The 16,785-nt window shown below is 41.6% G+C and overlaps 3 protein-coding genes across 4 annotated transcripts; all 3 read left to right on the forward strand.

Moving 5' to 3' along the window:
• Window positions 1–1,379: 1,379 nt before the first annotated feature.
• Window positions 1,380–2,180, forward strand: LOC133137153 (gap junction beta-4 protein-like). The gene has a single exon (XM_061255229.1). It carries the CDS (start codon window positions 1,380–1,382, stop codon window positions 2,178–2,180), a length of 801 nt encoding a protein of 266 aa, XP_061111213.1.
• Window positions 2,181–7,649: 5,469 nt separating this feature from the next.
• LOC133137973 (gap junction beta-3 protein-like) lies at window positions 7,650–16,659 on the forward strand. The gene is made up of 2 exons (XM_061256402.1): window positions 7,650–8,274; window positions 15,564–16,659. The coding sequence occupies exons 1-2, from the start codon at window positions 7,650–7,652 to the stop codon at window positions 15,608–15,610; spliced, it is 672 nt and encodes a 223-aa protein (XP_061112386.1). The 3' UTR covers window positions 15,611–16,659.
• Window positions 9,206–15,328, forward strand: LOC133136801 (keratinocyte-associated protein 3-like). 2 transcript variants are annotated; one of them, XM_061254546.1, is made up of 6 exons: window positions 9,206–9,344; window positions 11,956–12,152; window positions 12,281–12,340; window positions 12,760–12,951; window positions 14,193–14,339; window positions 14,538–15,328. In XM_061254546.1, the coding sequence occupies exons 1-6, from the start codon at window positions 9,332–9,334 to the stop codon at window positions 14,796–14,798; spliced, it is 870 nt and encodes a 289-aa protein (XP_061110530.1). In that variant the 5' UTR covers window positions 9,206–9,331; the 3' UTR covers window positions 14,799–15,328. The 2 variants fall into 2 exon arrangements, with proteins under 2 accessions (XP_061110530.1, XP_061110531.1); XM_061254547.1 differs by having other exon boundaries at window positions 14,193–14,260; window positions 14,538–14,709.
• Window positions 16,660–16,785: the final 126 nt, after the last annotated feature.

Genomic DNA, 16,785 nt, shown 5'->3' on the forward strand with positions numbered 1-16,785 from the left:
TCAAAAAGTTACAAGCGAGAAAAGTTTTTACTGGACTAGCTACTTAGTGAATGTTGTTTTTTTATTATCAATTCCTACTGCCATATTGGTAGTAACTAATCTGACTGTAGTAATAGTTATATACACTCAGTGAGCACTTTATTAGGTATAGATTATTGGTTGTATTGTCTTCTGTATCGACACTATTCAGTTGGAGGGCTTCGCTCGAGCACTCCAAAACAAATAAAAACAGTTCCATTAGAGACAGAAGGTAAATGTCCTTTTGAGTGAATGTTTCTATGATACTGGTTGCTCACTATTGTATGATTATCTTAACATCTATCCTGTTTGTAATTTATGAATTCGTTATTGTTGATGGTTATGGTTCGATGCGGCTGGTTGCCACTGACAATTTTATACGAATGCTAACAACTACTTTGTATCTTTTTTTACTTCAGCGAACTTCCAATATTAATGTATTTAGCTACCGATATAACGAATGATGTGAATGTAACGTTAACGTCTATTTGTACTGTATTTTTCATTTTTACTCTTTGAATAAATGGCATATTCAAGCAACGCTGCATCCGAGGGGGGTTTTCGAAGAGTTAATACTGCGTTTGTAATGTGTGGTTATTGGCGCCATTGTCACCTTCCTGTCAGCTTTGGCCAGTCTGACCCTTCTCCTCTGATCGCTCCCTTTAACAACGCATTTTCGCCTCCAGAGCTGCTGCTCACTGGATGTCTTTTTTTCGCGCCATTCTAGAGTATGTTGTGGGTGAAAATCCCAGGAGATCAGCAGTTAGGGATACTCACACCACCCTGTATGCCACTAGCAATCATTTCCATGGTCAAAATCACATTTCCCCATTCTGACATTTGGTCTGAATAACAGTTGAACCTTTTGACCATATCTGCATGTTCGCATGCATTTAGTTGCTGCCACATCATTGGCTGATTAAATATTAGCATTAACAAGCTGGTGTACAGGTCTACCTAACAAAGTGCTCATTCAACTTACGATTTCTTCTTTTTTTAACAATATAAGTAATAATGGCTATGGCATGTTAAATTATTCGTTATTATCTGCATCTCGGGGAAAGTGAGAGGTGGCCTTTTTCATGTAGTCATTTGCACTGAATTTCATGAATCACTCCATCATCATAGGCGTTACTGGTCACACCTCTCTCTCGAAGGGTGTCACATGCTTCTGTTTACCTATGCCATACATAGTTAAAGTAAACATTGTTTTGCTGTGCTATCACTGAAGTGTTGGAGAAAAACTTTGAGGGCTTTATTTGACTCTACCTGCCAACGGTGTCTCAGTCAAGTCGGTCTGAACGCTCGGTTTAGTAGTCTTAGCTCAATCAGTCACCAACGTTGGACCGACTGGTCTCAAGATGAACTGGATTTTCCTCCAGGCCCTCCTCAGCGGGGTGAACAAGTACTCCACAGCGTTCGGCCGCATCTGGCTCTCGGTGGTCTTTGTCTTCCGGGTGTTGGTGTTGGTGGTGGCAGCAGAGAAGGTGTGGGGTGAAGAGCAGAAGGAATTTGCCTGCAACACGGCCCAGCCGGGTTGCCACAATGTTTGCTACGACCATTTCTTCCCCGTGTCCATCGCGCGCCTGTGGGCCCTGCAGCTCATCTTTGTCACCTGCCCCTCGCTGCTGGTGGTATTGCACGTGGCCTACCGCAAGGAGCGAGAGCGCAAACACTGCCTCAAGTACGGTGAGGGGTGTCCTCGCCTCTATGCAGATGTGGGGAAGAAACGTGGAGGTCTGTGGTGGACATATTTCTTGAGCCTGCTCTTCAAGATGGCAGTGGACGCGACCTTCGTCTACCTGGTCTACTACATCTATGAGGCAAATTTTTTTCCCCTGCTGGTGAAGTGCAAAGAGGCGCCCTGTCCCAACGAGGTGGACTGCTTCATCACCCGGCCCACGGAGAAGCGCATCTTCGCCTCCTTCATGGTGATTATCAGCCTAATATGCATCCTCCTCACTCTTAGTGAGGTCCTTTACCTGCTCGGCAAACGCTGTAAAGAGCACTGCCCGCCCAAAAGCTGTACCGCTCAGCCTGTTGTGGCATCTTCAGCGTTCGGTAAGAATAACACTTCCTTCTTGGAGAGCCACCCTCTGAAAGAGCTCAGCAATGGTAATAAAGACACCAGTGCTCCAGCGTACAGCATTTCAGTTTCCTGAGCAGGAAAGCCTGGTCTTTGGAGAAGACTGGAGGACATGAGATTCAAAAAGACTAAAGATGTGGTGGCCAGTTCATGTTTTGTTGCTAATGACTTGACCCATGCATTGAAAAGAAGAATTGGACACAGTAGTTAATATGTCATATCTTATGGTATAATTGCTTGAAGAAGAACTATTACAATAGGTATACATTTACCCAGAGAGGTTGTCTATGGGTAAAGAGAGTTTGTTGTCTGAGAGTGTGCAAAAAAATAGCAAAACGTAAAAAGGTATTTAGCATAAATAAAATAATTGAATGTAAGATTTTAGTCATTGTGCCAAAACCCCAGCAGTGGTATGTTTTCCAGACTGAAACCTTGTAACGGAAAACAAATCATCCAATAGACATTTTCTTATACAGTAGGTCCCGTGTGGACTTAATTCCTTTTGAATTAGAATTTTTTCAAGACTGAAATATATGCAATGTTATATTTCATATTGAGTGTTCCTATGTGTATATTCTCTCAATGTAAAATCTAATATCACATAATATAGAACCTTGGAAAATGGCCTTTAGTATAAAGTAAAATATCAAAGAAAAATACAGGATCAAATTGTATGGCATTCCCTCTTCGTCATTGTTTGTCAATTACTTGAAATGCGCAATCAAAAAGTTATATTTGATTTATGTGTTTATCCTCCTATGTTGTAACTTGTGTATTTGTTTTTTACATTTTTGATCATATGAATGAAAACTGTAAATACAGAGTCGGAATGTCTAAGGATACTATCAATAATTCATTGTTTCCATTATTGATCAAGAAATAATTCAATTCAATGATACTTATGAATAAATTACTCAGAAGAAGGGGAGCTTATGAGGATGCCATTCCCACCACTGCCAGTGGACCTGAACCCAAGTGAACATCTGTAGGAGCAGTTGAAAGGGGAAAAGGCAAAACATGAAGTTACAGTTTGTCAACGGATCTTTGGGAACTGGGATAAAATGGATGATGAGGTGTTGCATAACCTTGTTTAATTAATACCAAGAAGAGGGATGGTGGTAATTAAGGCAAAAGGCAGATACACTAAGTAATACAATTTTTTGACCTTCAATAAATGACTACACATAAAAAATAAAAATAAACTTATTTAAGTATTATTGAAAAATAAGTATAAACAGAGTATTGTAATTGTATTAGCTCTTGGTAAATAAAGAAAGCAATCAGTTCATGGTTGTGTCCTCAGGTTTTTGGTCCTAAAATGGTTTGGTCCTAAAATGGTTCTTGAATGTGACCAATTATTTGAATTTAAGTGTACATTCATTTAACCAGTTTATTTTATTATTCACTCCACCTATGAAAATATAACTTACTGTTGTCCAATAAGTTCTTCGCCTATCACCAAATAAACATTTGATTTTTATTTACTATTACTATTGTTGTCTGTATATGTGGAATTCAGGTATGATACATTTCAAGAATTAATTTTCAAATGTACAGAAATATCAACATCACAAGTGAAGAAGCAGAATATCATTGCTAACAATGAATACGAATGGAGGGACTTTTCTTGCTCCAACAGCTGCAATGCAAATGCTGTAATTACATACAGTAAAAGCGCATTAAGCACACAAAGGCATACTTTTGGAAAGTTATGGCATTTCTAGTGTATGTGACTCTTGACTATCATGTGAGGCCCATCTGCCCAACCCCTGACAGTATTCTCTCCTTTCCAAAAACCTTGAGAACTAATTCATCATTCAAGAAATTTTTTGACTTATTTTTTAATAGTTCCTTGTCAGCATTTATCTTTAGGAAACCGAGAATAGAACTGACAATTTCACCATGAACGACCATCATAAAGGATACAACTGGCTGTGTCAGTTATGGCAGACCACAACTTATTGCAGGACCATATAAAAAAGAAGTTTGGCCAGTGTCTCAAGACGTTTTTATTGACACAAAATGGATACTTCATCCAATTATATTAAATACCTCTCTGTGGAAGACTGAAGAAAGCAATATGTATTGCCTGGTTACTATGATAAATCAAATTACCTCCTTCTCCCTGGTAGTGTGGCCCAGTATGACTTTATAGAAACTTCACATTTTTATAATTTGATGTGCTGCCTCTTTTTAAATTATTTTCCAATGAAAACATTCAATCATTTTATTATCTCCCTGGGATGGTTGGTTTTCATTTTCACCTTAAAATCAGAAAGACCCAGGAAACTACGTGTAGTGGGTTAACTGGGTTATCAACTGCTTTATTCAGCCTATTACATGGTGAGAAACAAAAAAACCCTGCACACATGTGGCTCTCCAAGTGCAAGTGTGAATAGCACTGATTTAAAGGTCAGGGATTTATCTGATAAGTATATGCCTAATCCTTAATCAACAAGTAAACATGCAATAGTTATGTTGATATGTCACTCCTGAGTAATTGCACTGATAGACGTAGAAAGAATCTAGAATCTAGAGCCATATCACAGTCTCAAGGTGGGTCACCACGGGTGAGGTTGGGTGCAGTTCAGGCCATGATGGGCGAGTTTCCTCAAATGTAAACACTTGTATGATGGTACCTGGTGGTTCCAAGAACCATTGAGCCATTGATGCTGTGCCCATAAGATATACAGTCACGTCATAGGAGCCACACAGCCCAACCCTCAGAACATTGTTCTGTGGAACTGTACCAACGGTTTGAGACTCCCAGGGAAATAAAGGATTGGCCTCAAGACAATCTACTAATCAGATGTGCCTTGTACCCCACAAATATTGCTCAGGAGTAGAACATCCGGGAGTATAGCGTCACACTATGTTCTCTCACAGGAAACATATCCGTGCATGATTAATCCCTGGTCTCCACAGTTAACAAAAAAATGACCATACATGGCAAATTGTCACTCTGTCCATGTAAACCCCACGTGAAACCAGCTGGATCAATCCATTCAATTTGCGTACAGTGCTATGGCAAGTCAGTCAGTTGAGGTGAATAGGTGCACAGGTTTATCCTTGAAAAGGGGCCATTGCCAAGTGCATCTCCTAAATAATAATGCTACTGATAGAGGTACCCTTCTCTTGTAGATTTCATACCTCTAAAACTGGCGGCAGATAAAGCATCTGCAAGCTGTGTCAGAGGGAGAACTTTGTAAGACTGAGAAAATAATCAACACAGAGATCAATAAAGAAGGATGGCATATGAGTCTGGAGTTTATCAGACATTAAAGGGCAGTTCACCCATAAATTCAATTAAAGTATGTCTCTGCTCACCCAGAGTACAATCTACCCATCCAGATAGTTTCACAAAGACTTCTGGATGCAGTTCATCTTGATACAATAAACCTCGATTGACCCATATTTTTGTGGTTAAAATTTACATTCAAACGGCAACGTCTCTTCCCATTTATAATGCCACTGTTACTCATGAACATCCACAGGGCTTAATTTGTGCACTGTTTAATCAAGAACTATCTTTCTACTCAAAGTTTGCATTCCAAGAACGTCATGTCACCACCAATCAAGCTTCAAACTAATCTGTCTGCATGGGACTTTGCTCGGATATACACAGCTGGCATGGCCTACGTTGGGTAGAAATAAGTAGTTCTCAATTAAATTTAGTTGAATCTTTTTATCTCCATATCTGGGCTTGGACTGAATCAGTAGCCAGCTATGGCCAGGAGTCAGCAACAGAGGAATAAACTTGACAGAATAGGGTAAGCATCCATCAGATATGGTTCCTTGGGCTGCTACTAAGTGCTCCAACAATATCTGTGCCCCTCACAGGTACCTGGGGGTACCAGTTGTGATGAGTGAGACATATGCCTCTCCAGCAATCAGTGTAGGCTTTCCTGTTCTCCACTGTGTTGCAGTGTGGAAAAAGAAATAGTCTTATGCTCCACATGAGAGAGTATTTCAGAGGAGTGCATGCGGTTATGCTAACTGCGTGAGTGCAGGTGTGGTGTAAGGAAAGAGAACAGTCAGTGGTTTTGAATGTGAGGAAAGGAGGAGAAGAAATAATCAGGCAGAAGGAAGGGTCACCTGATTCTTGAAAGCAGCGATGTATTGTATTCTATATGTACATGCAGTGAGGACCAAAAGTCTGAGGACACTACCAACAACTGAATTCATAATGTATCCATGTGGAATATATATAATATATTATGGTACTCTCCTCCTTCAAGATTCCATTATTTTTTCAGATTTATTGGAGGTCAAAAATAGTTGGTGCTTGGTGTGTCTGCCTTTTGCCTTGACTACCACCTTTACTCTGCTAAGTGAAATGTACACATTTGATTTCACCTTAGCAGAACACTGTATGTGTCAAATGTCAAACCTTCATGGTGACAGCATGAATATATTTGAATGTACACACAGTGACCACTTTATTATGTACACCTGTACACCAGCTTGTTAATGCACATATATAATCAGCTAATCATGTGGCAGCCACTCAATGCATAACAGCATGCAAACATTGTCAAGAGATTTACTTGTTGTTCAGACCAAACATCAGAATGCGGAAGAGATATGATAAGTGACTTTGACTGTGGTTTATGTATCTCAGAAACCACTGCTCTTCTGGAATTTTTATGCACAATGGTTTATAGAGAATGGTATATATATATTTTTTTTTAAAACATCCAGTGAGTGAGTGGTGGTTCTGTGGGGAAAAAAACACCTTGTTAATGAGAGAGGTCAAAGGAGAATCACCAGACTGGTTCAAGCTGGTGACAGTCACTCAAATACTGACTCAGAAGAGAATATGTGAAGACACAACATGTCAAACCTTCAGGTGGTTGAGCTACAGCAGCAAAAAAAAGTCCAAAAAAAGAAGTCTAATAAATACCTAATAAAGTGGCCACAATGTGTATATCCATATCAGTATGGAAACACAAAGGGTCTGGGCTTGGCCTTGCCACAGGTGTGGCTGTTTATTCCTGGCTACTCTCCAGCACTTCCATTTAAAGTCCTGAGCTGTAGAAAGTTTCATAGTGGAGCAGAAGTCACTGTCGTTCAGAGAGATCTTTAAGAAAGGCTTCTCCCATCCGCTTCATATTAACGACAACAGTATTCTCTGCCGTGCATAAGGACCAGAAAGGAAAATACTTTAATGAGAGGTCTGTTTTCATAACAGCCTGCCATTTATTCTTGCTTGGAACTTCTTTCAAAAAAATTTTTTTTAACTAGGCTTTTGAAAGCCACAGTAGCAGTAATGAGAATAACCACTAAAGAATAACGAGGTAGGTCAAAAATGCAGTCCACACAACTAATAACAGTATTCTTCATTTTTTGGACAGGCTGTGTTTATTATTTTTTCCATGCAAAAGCGGCTTTCTGTTTGGAAAAATTCCTTGTGACCTCATTATTAAATAAATAGCGATAATTTGACTTATAATGCACTTTGTTTTCCCTCAGGTTCTTGACTGAGGTGAATCTGTAATAGGGACATTTAGAAGTTTGCAGAGGAAGCGCACCCCCAGACGAAATCATGGATTGGAAGATGTTTGAAAGCCTCCTTAGCGGGGTGAACAAGTACTCCACAGGGTTCGGGAGGATCTGGCTGTCCGTGGTGTTTGTGTTCCGAGTGTTGGTGTTCGTGGTGGCAGCCGAGCGCGTGTGGACCGACGACCTGAAGGACTTTGACTGCAACACGAAGCAGCCCGGCTGCCCCAACGCTTGCTACAACTACTACTTCCCCATCTCGCACCCCCGACTGTGGGCTCTGCAGCTCATCTTTGTCACCTGCCCCTCCCTGCTGGTGGTGATGCACGTGGCGTACCGCGAGGACCGCGAGAGGAAGTACCGGCTGAAGCACGGCGAAGGCGCGAAGCTTTACGACAACCCAGGCCAGAAGCACGGAGGCTTGTGGTGGACGTACCTCCTCAGCCTCTTCTTCAAAACGGGCATCGAGGTCACCTTCCTCTACCTGCTTCACCTTATCTACCACAACTTCTTCCTGCCCCGCCAAATCAAGTGTGACGTCAGCCCCTGCCCCAATTATGTGGACTGCTACATCGGACGTCCCACAGAGAAGACGGTCTTCACCTACTTCATGGTGGCGGCTTCGGCCGTTTGCATCGTGCTGAACGTCTGCGAGATCCTCTACCTGATTAGCATGCGCATCCACCACCTGGTTCACAAGGGCAGGAAGAAATTCCCCCGTGAGAAGTGCAAGGACCAAGACTGCAGTGAATGCAATATGGCTGTCACTCACCTGGACTCTAAGCCGGGCAAAGAGATGCAAGCATCGGCCCCGAACCTCTCCTTCAAATGTTAGGGAGCCCTTTCCATTCTTTCCATGGACTCAAAAACAGCCCTTGTAAGGTTTTCAACTCAATTGTCTGGATTGAATATATGTAATTGACAAGCTCATTATTTTATCTGTTATATCTATTGTTTATTGTTCTGATCTACTTCGGTAAATATTAGAAGAGAAAGCTACGTAAAAGAGAGTGAAGGTGTAAGATTTATTAGATGTTTATATTTTATTTAATAATCATCTGATGGCAATATGTTTGCTTGTTGTTGTTATTTTTGTTGTTTAAAACTGTTAACTGCTAACCGGTTAACTGTTCTGCACTGCCAGAATAAAACGTGTTTCCAGCTGTGTGTCAAGAGAGGCTTGTGTGTTTTGTTATAAGCCCAGTCACAGCAAACCAGCGCTAATAAATATGTGTTTGCCTATCCTTTGAATTTATATCACGCTTATTTTGGCATGCATTTTCAGATATATTTTGCATATTGCAATATGCTATATGATCTCACATGCATAGTAAAGTTGATATCAAATTGTTCTTCCAGTCTTATAACTCAGCTCTGAAAAACACACAAAACTCCATGACCTTTAATAGAACCGTTAGGCTAATAAAACGAGTTTGCATTATGAAGTCACATTCCAAACGCTATTCTCAAGAATCCTATCCACATTCAATGAAATTATTATCCAAGTTTAAAATGTTTCTGTCTCTTTAAGGAGAATAGCGTTTCTGTCCTTGTGTAAATTGATGCGCAGTTGCTTGTCACCCGATAAAGGTGACAGAGATCCGATCGAGCTGTAGACTGCCGGGAAGAGAAGAATAGCCTATTCCTTAACAGAAATGCAAGCCAATGCAGAGGTAAAGTAAGAAAAATGGACCTACAATGGCCTAAAAACCCAGGAATTTGTACAAAATGGTCGATTTAGGTGAGTCGTTGTCTGTGATCTGTAAATAATTTAAAATGAAACGTTTAAAGAATTATGTCCAAGTTCTGTAGTGACATAGCCTAATAGGCTATCCATTATCGACTTCTAACTCGCAGCAAAGTACATTTCATGCGTATGCTGTATATTATATTAACTAACCTGGATTATAATGGATTATAATGGATAATAATAATAATAATAATAATAATAATAATAATAATAATAATAATAATAATAATTATTATTATTATTATTATTATGCCGAATCAGTGTATTGTAAGTTTCCGTACAGTGCCCACCAAAATTCTTAACATTAATAAAGATGAGCAAAGAAGGCAGTATAAAACAATACAAGCAATGGGCTCTATTGCATGCCCAAAAAGGTTGGGAAATTATATTATTTTCTATTAATACAAACCCACTGCATGTGGCCAAAAAAAGCACAAATTGGATCTCATCTGGCCATGGCACATAGTTCCAATCAAAGTTATAATTTGGAAGAATGGTCAAAGATCCCCAATATCTTATAATATATAGTGGTTTGTGATAGGTTACAAAAAACTGAGAATAGGCCTATGTGGCTACAGCAGTATTAAAAGCACACTAAGCTTGGGGGAACATCTCCTAGATCATGCTATCGCTTCTCATAAAGAACTACATCTCTAGTGTTTCATGTTTCATGTCCATATGTAATACAGCGGTCTGTTTTAATGCTGCTTCTGCAGTATTATATACTGTATATAGACAGTGTAATGCACTGTGTCATTTCATAGATTTGTGGTGTGGCATTGTTGTTGAAGAGTTGCCTTGCAGCTAAAGGTTTGACTCTGAGATAGAACCCAGGTGGACCATTATACCCTTGGGTCTCACAGAGACGGGTTAAATTAAGTGGCTTCGTAAAAATCTAGTCCAACAAATGCACGTTTTGTATGTGACAAATGAGCTGTCAAAGCCACCATGGATGAGAGCATCTGGCAAATGCACACATACATAATATAATAATGTATCACACCTCACTCGCAGTTTTCAAAAATAGAAATTACAAATGGGCAGGGAAAGTGAAACTTTGCCGCCCCCCCCCCAAAGGTAAATTCAGGTAAATACAATTTTTGATGCAAAACATTGAAGCCACCAAACAAAAATTAGAATTAAAAAAAAGTTTTACATAATCAAACAAGTTTAAATATTTTCTAACCTTCACTTATTCAAACAGCACTGTCATGTAACTTGCATTCACACTACATTGCAATGAAATGCAATATGACACAGTAATCTGCCAAGTTTAGAAGTAGGCCAAAAAGTAGGCACCATTCACTTCCACACTTCCACTAGTCTAATTGGTTTGAAAGCCACAGATCTGCCAACACTGCTTTACCATCTGCTGAGTTAGCACTGCTATGGTACCACAGTGTATTCAGTGTGTAATCATTAATGAACTTGGTATCTCCACCATGGCATTTACCTCAACTTCAGCAGAACAGTCAATATCCACAGCCTGTATCTGCCACTGACCTCCTAACTTGAATTTAAAGAAACACAAACATCTTGTGAAAGGGAGGCAAACCAGAGTGGACTTCTAAAAACATGATAATGTGGTAGAAATGGTACAGTCTGTTTTGATACCAGGGAGGGAGCATTCTTATACCTCTAATTCACAATGTATATGCAAGTAACACTTATGAAATGTGAAATGTAAGCCTTGCAAAAGTCAAAAGAAGAGGGACAAAAAAAACAAGAAATTTAGTTGACCAAAATCCTCGTGGCAGGTTTCATCATCCTCTTGTCTGCCTCAGGAAGGGTAAGGCTGCAACGTGTCATCAAGACTGCACCCCCGCGGGTGATGTCAGCGATATGATCTTCCTGTGATATCTCGCTCTTCTGGGGCTCTCTGTTCACTTTTACACTCAAACCCGGCATACCGCACTTGTGTTTTTTGGTTGCAGTCACCCCCAGGGAGACACCTGTCTTGTCCTTTTTTGGTAATATCCCCAGTGGTGTGGAAACATGGGCAACACCTGTCTATAAACTAATAAACCTGTGTCAGACACCGTGTTACACTTTTTTTTTGCTCACATTGAAGTCTTATTCCTGTCATTTCTACGTGTATTAGTTTACACTGTCAGCCGTGGTGTCATCACTGTGTCTCCTCTGCAATCTCTCTGTGCCATGCTGCTAACTCGTGTCCGTATTGCCTTTAAAGTGAGTCTCTTTTTATTAACTGAGGCACAAGTCGAGCTAAAGGTTCTCAAGAGGGAAATATAACCCTCTGTCAATAACATTGGCACAACAAATTAGTACCTGCTTTTGGTATGTTTTCATGATAAAGAAAACAACATAAGATTGAGTAGTTTTGTGTGGTTACATCACAAGGGTGCTATGACAGGCAAAGGCAGTGGTCACCAACCCTGTTCCTGGAGATTTGCCGTCCTGTTGGTTTTCATTGCACACCTGATTCTACTAATTAGGAGCTCAGCAGGATCTTTAGCTGTTGAATGCGCTGTGCTTTGCTGAGGTTGCATTGAAAACCAACAGGATGATAGATCTCCAGGAACAGGGTTGGTGACCACTGGCCAAAGGTAATGACACCTCTCTGTTCGGCCAACTCTGCCAGGTTTGTGCAACGCCAACCTGAAGGACGGCCGGACCCTGATGAAGATGGGCCTGAGCATGGTTCTGCTAGGGCACATCAACTTCCTGTTGGGGGCGCTGGTGCACGGGGCGGTGTTGCGTCACATCAGCCTTCACAAGCAGGCCCGCCTCATGGAGTACGCCGTGTCCAACGTCATCGCCCTGGTGGCGGGCATGGTGGTGAGGGAGTCTGGTCCTACGTGTCATGTGTCTTTGTCGCTGCTGTCATTTAACAAATTGGAAGTACACGGCTTCCGTTGCCATGGGAGTCATTTCAGTGTTGACCTTCTCGCGTGGCGTGTCTGCAGGGGGCCATTGTCGGAATATCGGCCATCGTCCTGTCCAAGAACAGGAAGAGCAAGATGCTGGTAGGTCAACATTTAAGGGCTGATTTTGCTATATATGTTATGAAATTGCAGAAATTGTCAGTTTCTCCCACCTTTCACCGCACATTTATCTGTCCCTTTCTGTGTTCAACCTTCACTCTTATTTAAGTTTTTTCCTGCCTGGTCCTTGTTCAGCAAAACGTAATGGATTTTCTTCATTGTGAAGTGGCGCCCTCTAGTGGCCGTGTGTGTAGTGCATGTGCCTTTACATATCTCTCCCATAGCTCTCCCTTGTGGCCTGTCTGATGGTTACAAGTTTTACAGTGTGTCTGTGTGTGTGTGTGTGTGTGTGTGTGTGTTTTCTTGCATGGTGCTCACAATGCATGTTTCAGGAGCAGCGATGAGTGTTATGTATTAAAGTTGGTGGTATCAGTCTGTTTGTATGTCCTTCCATTTGCCAGACGTGGTTCCTGCTGGTAGTCAGTGCGCTGTGCAGTCTCCTGGCCGCTGCCGCTGTGCTGGGGCTGACTGTGTCCGTGGTGAACGCCATCGCTAATGGAGGGAGGACCCTGCTAACCCACTGCAAGTTCCCTGATGCTATCGGCTACTCCAGCATCACCAACGAGTGCCCCTTTGATCCCACGCGAATCTACGTGAGTTACAAGGATGTGAGAGGGATGGGGGGGGGGGTCACCCCAGAACGAAAGCCCCCCCCCACCCTTCGGTGTGTGATTTCCAGGCCGCAGAAGAATCACGGATGTGAGGAAATGATTGTCTGACTTTTTGTCTTCCTCAGGGAAATCGCAGTGTAAAAAATGACATTCTGTCCAGGTTCTTTTTCCGTCTGTGTACACTCATTGAATATCTTTAAGAAGGTGAGCAACCTGTCTGGGTCATTTGTCATGCAGGATTAAGTGGTGTGTCTTTGCACAGGCGGTTAGGCCATTGTGCTCAGTGACAGTGACAGTTTGCCCTGTGCTTTGAGGGCAGTGTAGAATAATGTCAGGCTGGGTTTTTCAGAGGAATCGGAGAAAGAGATCTGATAGGGGTTTTTGATAAACAGTTCCTCAAAGGACTGCACACAGATGTACACAAACACACTCACAGACACACGCACATGCATACACATACACATACACACACATATGCATACACACACGCACACATGCATTCATACGGGCACACACACATGCACACACACCAGAATCATATGCACCCTCGCTCACACACTGACTCACACAATGCACACACACACTCTCACACGCGCGGGCCATTAACATGACGGTGGGGGAGCTGACAGGACTCGACAGAGATGCTGATGATGGCGTCCTGTGTGAACACGGCATCAGCGCTTTGATGAAAGGGGATGTTTCTGTCTTTGTAGGGGATTTTCCTCTGCAGAACTCAATATTGTCTGATGGCACAAAAATGTACACCAGCATTCTCTACAGCACACCTGTCCAAATCATTCACACCAGATCCAAATTTAACGCAAAATGCATTGATTCACAATGTGATGCGTGAGAGGCTGAGTTCTATGGATATTTGGGAGTATGTGTGAGGTAGACAAAATAATAAGCACAGACCCAGCAAGTTCTGAGGTGGAAAACCGTGGTTCAAACTGCTGAGAAGGGCCAGACTGGTCAAAGCTGACAGGAAGGTGACAGTATTGCATATATTACAACAGTGGTATGCAGAAGAGCATCTCTGAACACACAACGCATCATAACTCTAAGTGGATAGGCTGCAGCAGTAGAAGTCTAAAAAGTCGATGTACATGGCAATTGCTGCGTTATTGTGATCACTTCAGATTTCCTGCAATCAAAGAAAAATTGTGGAAAATAACTTTTCTCTCAAGTCTCTACATTCTTATGGCTCCTTCCACTGTCTCTAGAGTACGACCATCTTCCTGTGGGTGCCCATGGTCCTCCTGAGCCTGGTGGAGTTGGTGTTCTCTGGGAGGTGTGTGGCTGCCTGTGTCTCCTTCCTTCACTTGCGCTGTGCTATCAGGAAGAAGAGGAAGAGGATCAATGTCAGGAGGGTGTGTGTGCATGTGGAGTTGCATGCATTTAAGCAGACACATGTTTATATGTATATATGTGCTGTGAATTCTTTGTAATAGTATCATAATTCTGATGAGTGTGTGTGTCCATTGCAGTATGCTTTTGTTTCTTCAGTGTTTCTTCATGGTGTGTGTGTGTGTGTGTGTGTGTGTGTGTGTGTGTGTGTATGTATTCAGGTCGTGTGGCGACCACAGGAGATGACATCACCTCCTCAGTCAGAGTGCCGAGACCAGGAGCAGGAATTTCCGCAGCAGGAGATGGAATGTTCGTATCAGGAGTTGGGAATTGGGAATAAAGACGTGGGGCTTCAGCACGTGAAGGGTCAGCCTCGGCGGGAGACAGCTGAGCCCCCAGAGCAGTGTGATCTGGTGAGACAGCACCCCAGGCCCAGATGCAGCCGGGCCAGAGAATTCAACAGAGCCAGCCTCTGGATCTAAGACTCACTGTCACTGAATGACCTCTCAACTTTCACCCCTACAATGTATTATGACTGTCTGGCCTCAGGAGGAACTCCAGTCAGTGATCGCTGCTTTGGCCATGGTTGTATACCCTGTTTAATGGAACTTACATTGTTCGTTCTGGACCCTGGGATAAAGTATTTTCATCGCCTGGGATAATGGGTTTAACACCCAAACAGTTGACAATACTTTGGGAATGCTGGTGTCCACTGGGCTAGAGCTTTTTCTGACCTACCCTTGGGCCCAACACTGTGAAATCAAGGGGTGCACAGTCAACCATATCCACATCAGCAAGAACAGATACACCATGCCTATAAATTCAGATGACTATATTTGTATTTTATAATGATGTATGCTCCCCACCAATTACATGTTACAGAAGAATCTGTTACTTTTAGTGTTTATCTATCACTAGTGTGCAAGCAATACCTGCAGTAAATTAGGACCTACCATTTACTTTACTCATATGTGAAGATAAAGCACAAGAGAATAAAGGGGATATTGTTGTAGTTTCTATAAAGAGTTTTATAACTTGACAGTCACAAACAGTAATAGTGCAGAGGCTACTTCTGGGAACACTTCATGGGTTGTATTGAGTTATAGAATGTATCTATTTCCCTGAGATATAGGGAAAGCCAGAGGAATAAAAAGACAAAACACAAAGACAAAACCACCTCCAGCCTTCAGGGAACAGGGTGTTCTCATCCGGCAATTTCCTCATCCAGTGAAATTACTGATCAACAGTCTACTGTAAAGGGGAGAACAAAAGAACACTTGACCTCAAATTATAAGTGGACCTCCGCTCCCCCAACCCCCCACAGTAAATTGTTTTATAACCAGTTACATAAGCAATCCTCACAATGGAGAAAAGGTATCTGTCAGAGTAATGTGGCTAAGTGCCTTCTTGCCAGTAGACAGGCTCTGCAAAAGTGTTGATTAACATGTTGTATCATAAGTGTAAACATAACAAATGTAGTCATTATATTGTACAGATAACATCTGTCAGGAATGCTTGGTTATACTCAGTTATGACAATTATGTAATGCTAAAACAATTCCCCTGATTTTTAGTGAACCATTTGCAGTATTTAAATATGTGCCAAGGACATATATCAAGCGCGAGATATAACTTGTTACATATTCAGTCCTGCCCAAGAAGGAAACATAATTCCTGTCAAGTGAGAAAGTTTCCATCTTTCCCCAGCGAGGGTTTAGGTTTTTAATACTGCCACATGATGCAGAGATGTCAACAGTCAGAAACTTTACCGGATTGGCGATTTAGTGGTGCCTAGCATAAGATCCTGGCTTTTTAATGAGCGGAAGGTGAACCTTCTATCTCAAAATCCTTTCTGTGTGCTCACAATCTGCAGGCTGGGGTCCCCACTTCTAATTATCCAACTAAAGTAACAGTTATGTTACCTGAGCTTCATTATATTGTTTTGCCTTCCCATAATCCATCTTGATTTTGCTGGTTTAATAGTCCTATTAGATGGTTCTAGCATTGGCTGTTCCCCAGGCTCAAGCTAGAAACCAGCAAAGATAAACTGGACAGATATGTGACATGGGTTATTGGTAAAATGTGTATGTTGTTCAAGTGATCAAATAAACCATTACAACATGGGTGCCACAGGTTAAGAAATGTTCTCTGCAAAGGCTCCTCTCAATTAGGCTCCTCTTGAAAAATAACACCAAGGCACTCAAATTGGTTCAAAGGTTTTAGGCAGATTCAGTGGCACACAGCAGTGTATAACCAGTACACTCTGACTCCATAGAAGTCAAAGTCTGGGAGCTTTCACACTTTGATGATAGAAGGTCTCTATTTTGACAAGCCAAATAACATGTTTCACAGTGTAAAGTGTAGTGTACTGTATATCTAACTTAAAATAATTATAGTAAAAATAAAGTGTGTTGTTATTTATCTGAGATTCCTGATTCAAAAAATTGTTTATGTTTGTTTACAGAACAGC

The sequence above is a fragment of the Conger conger genome, chromosome 9 (genome assembly GCF_963514075.1).
Source record: "Conger conger chromosome 9, fConCon1.1, whole genome shotgun sequence".
NCBI lineage: Eukaryota > Metazoa > Chordata > Actinopteri > Anguilliformes > Congridae > Conger > Conger conger.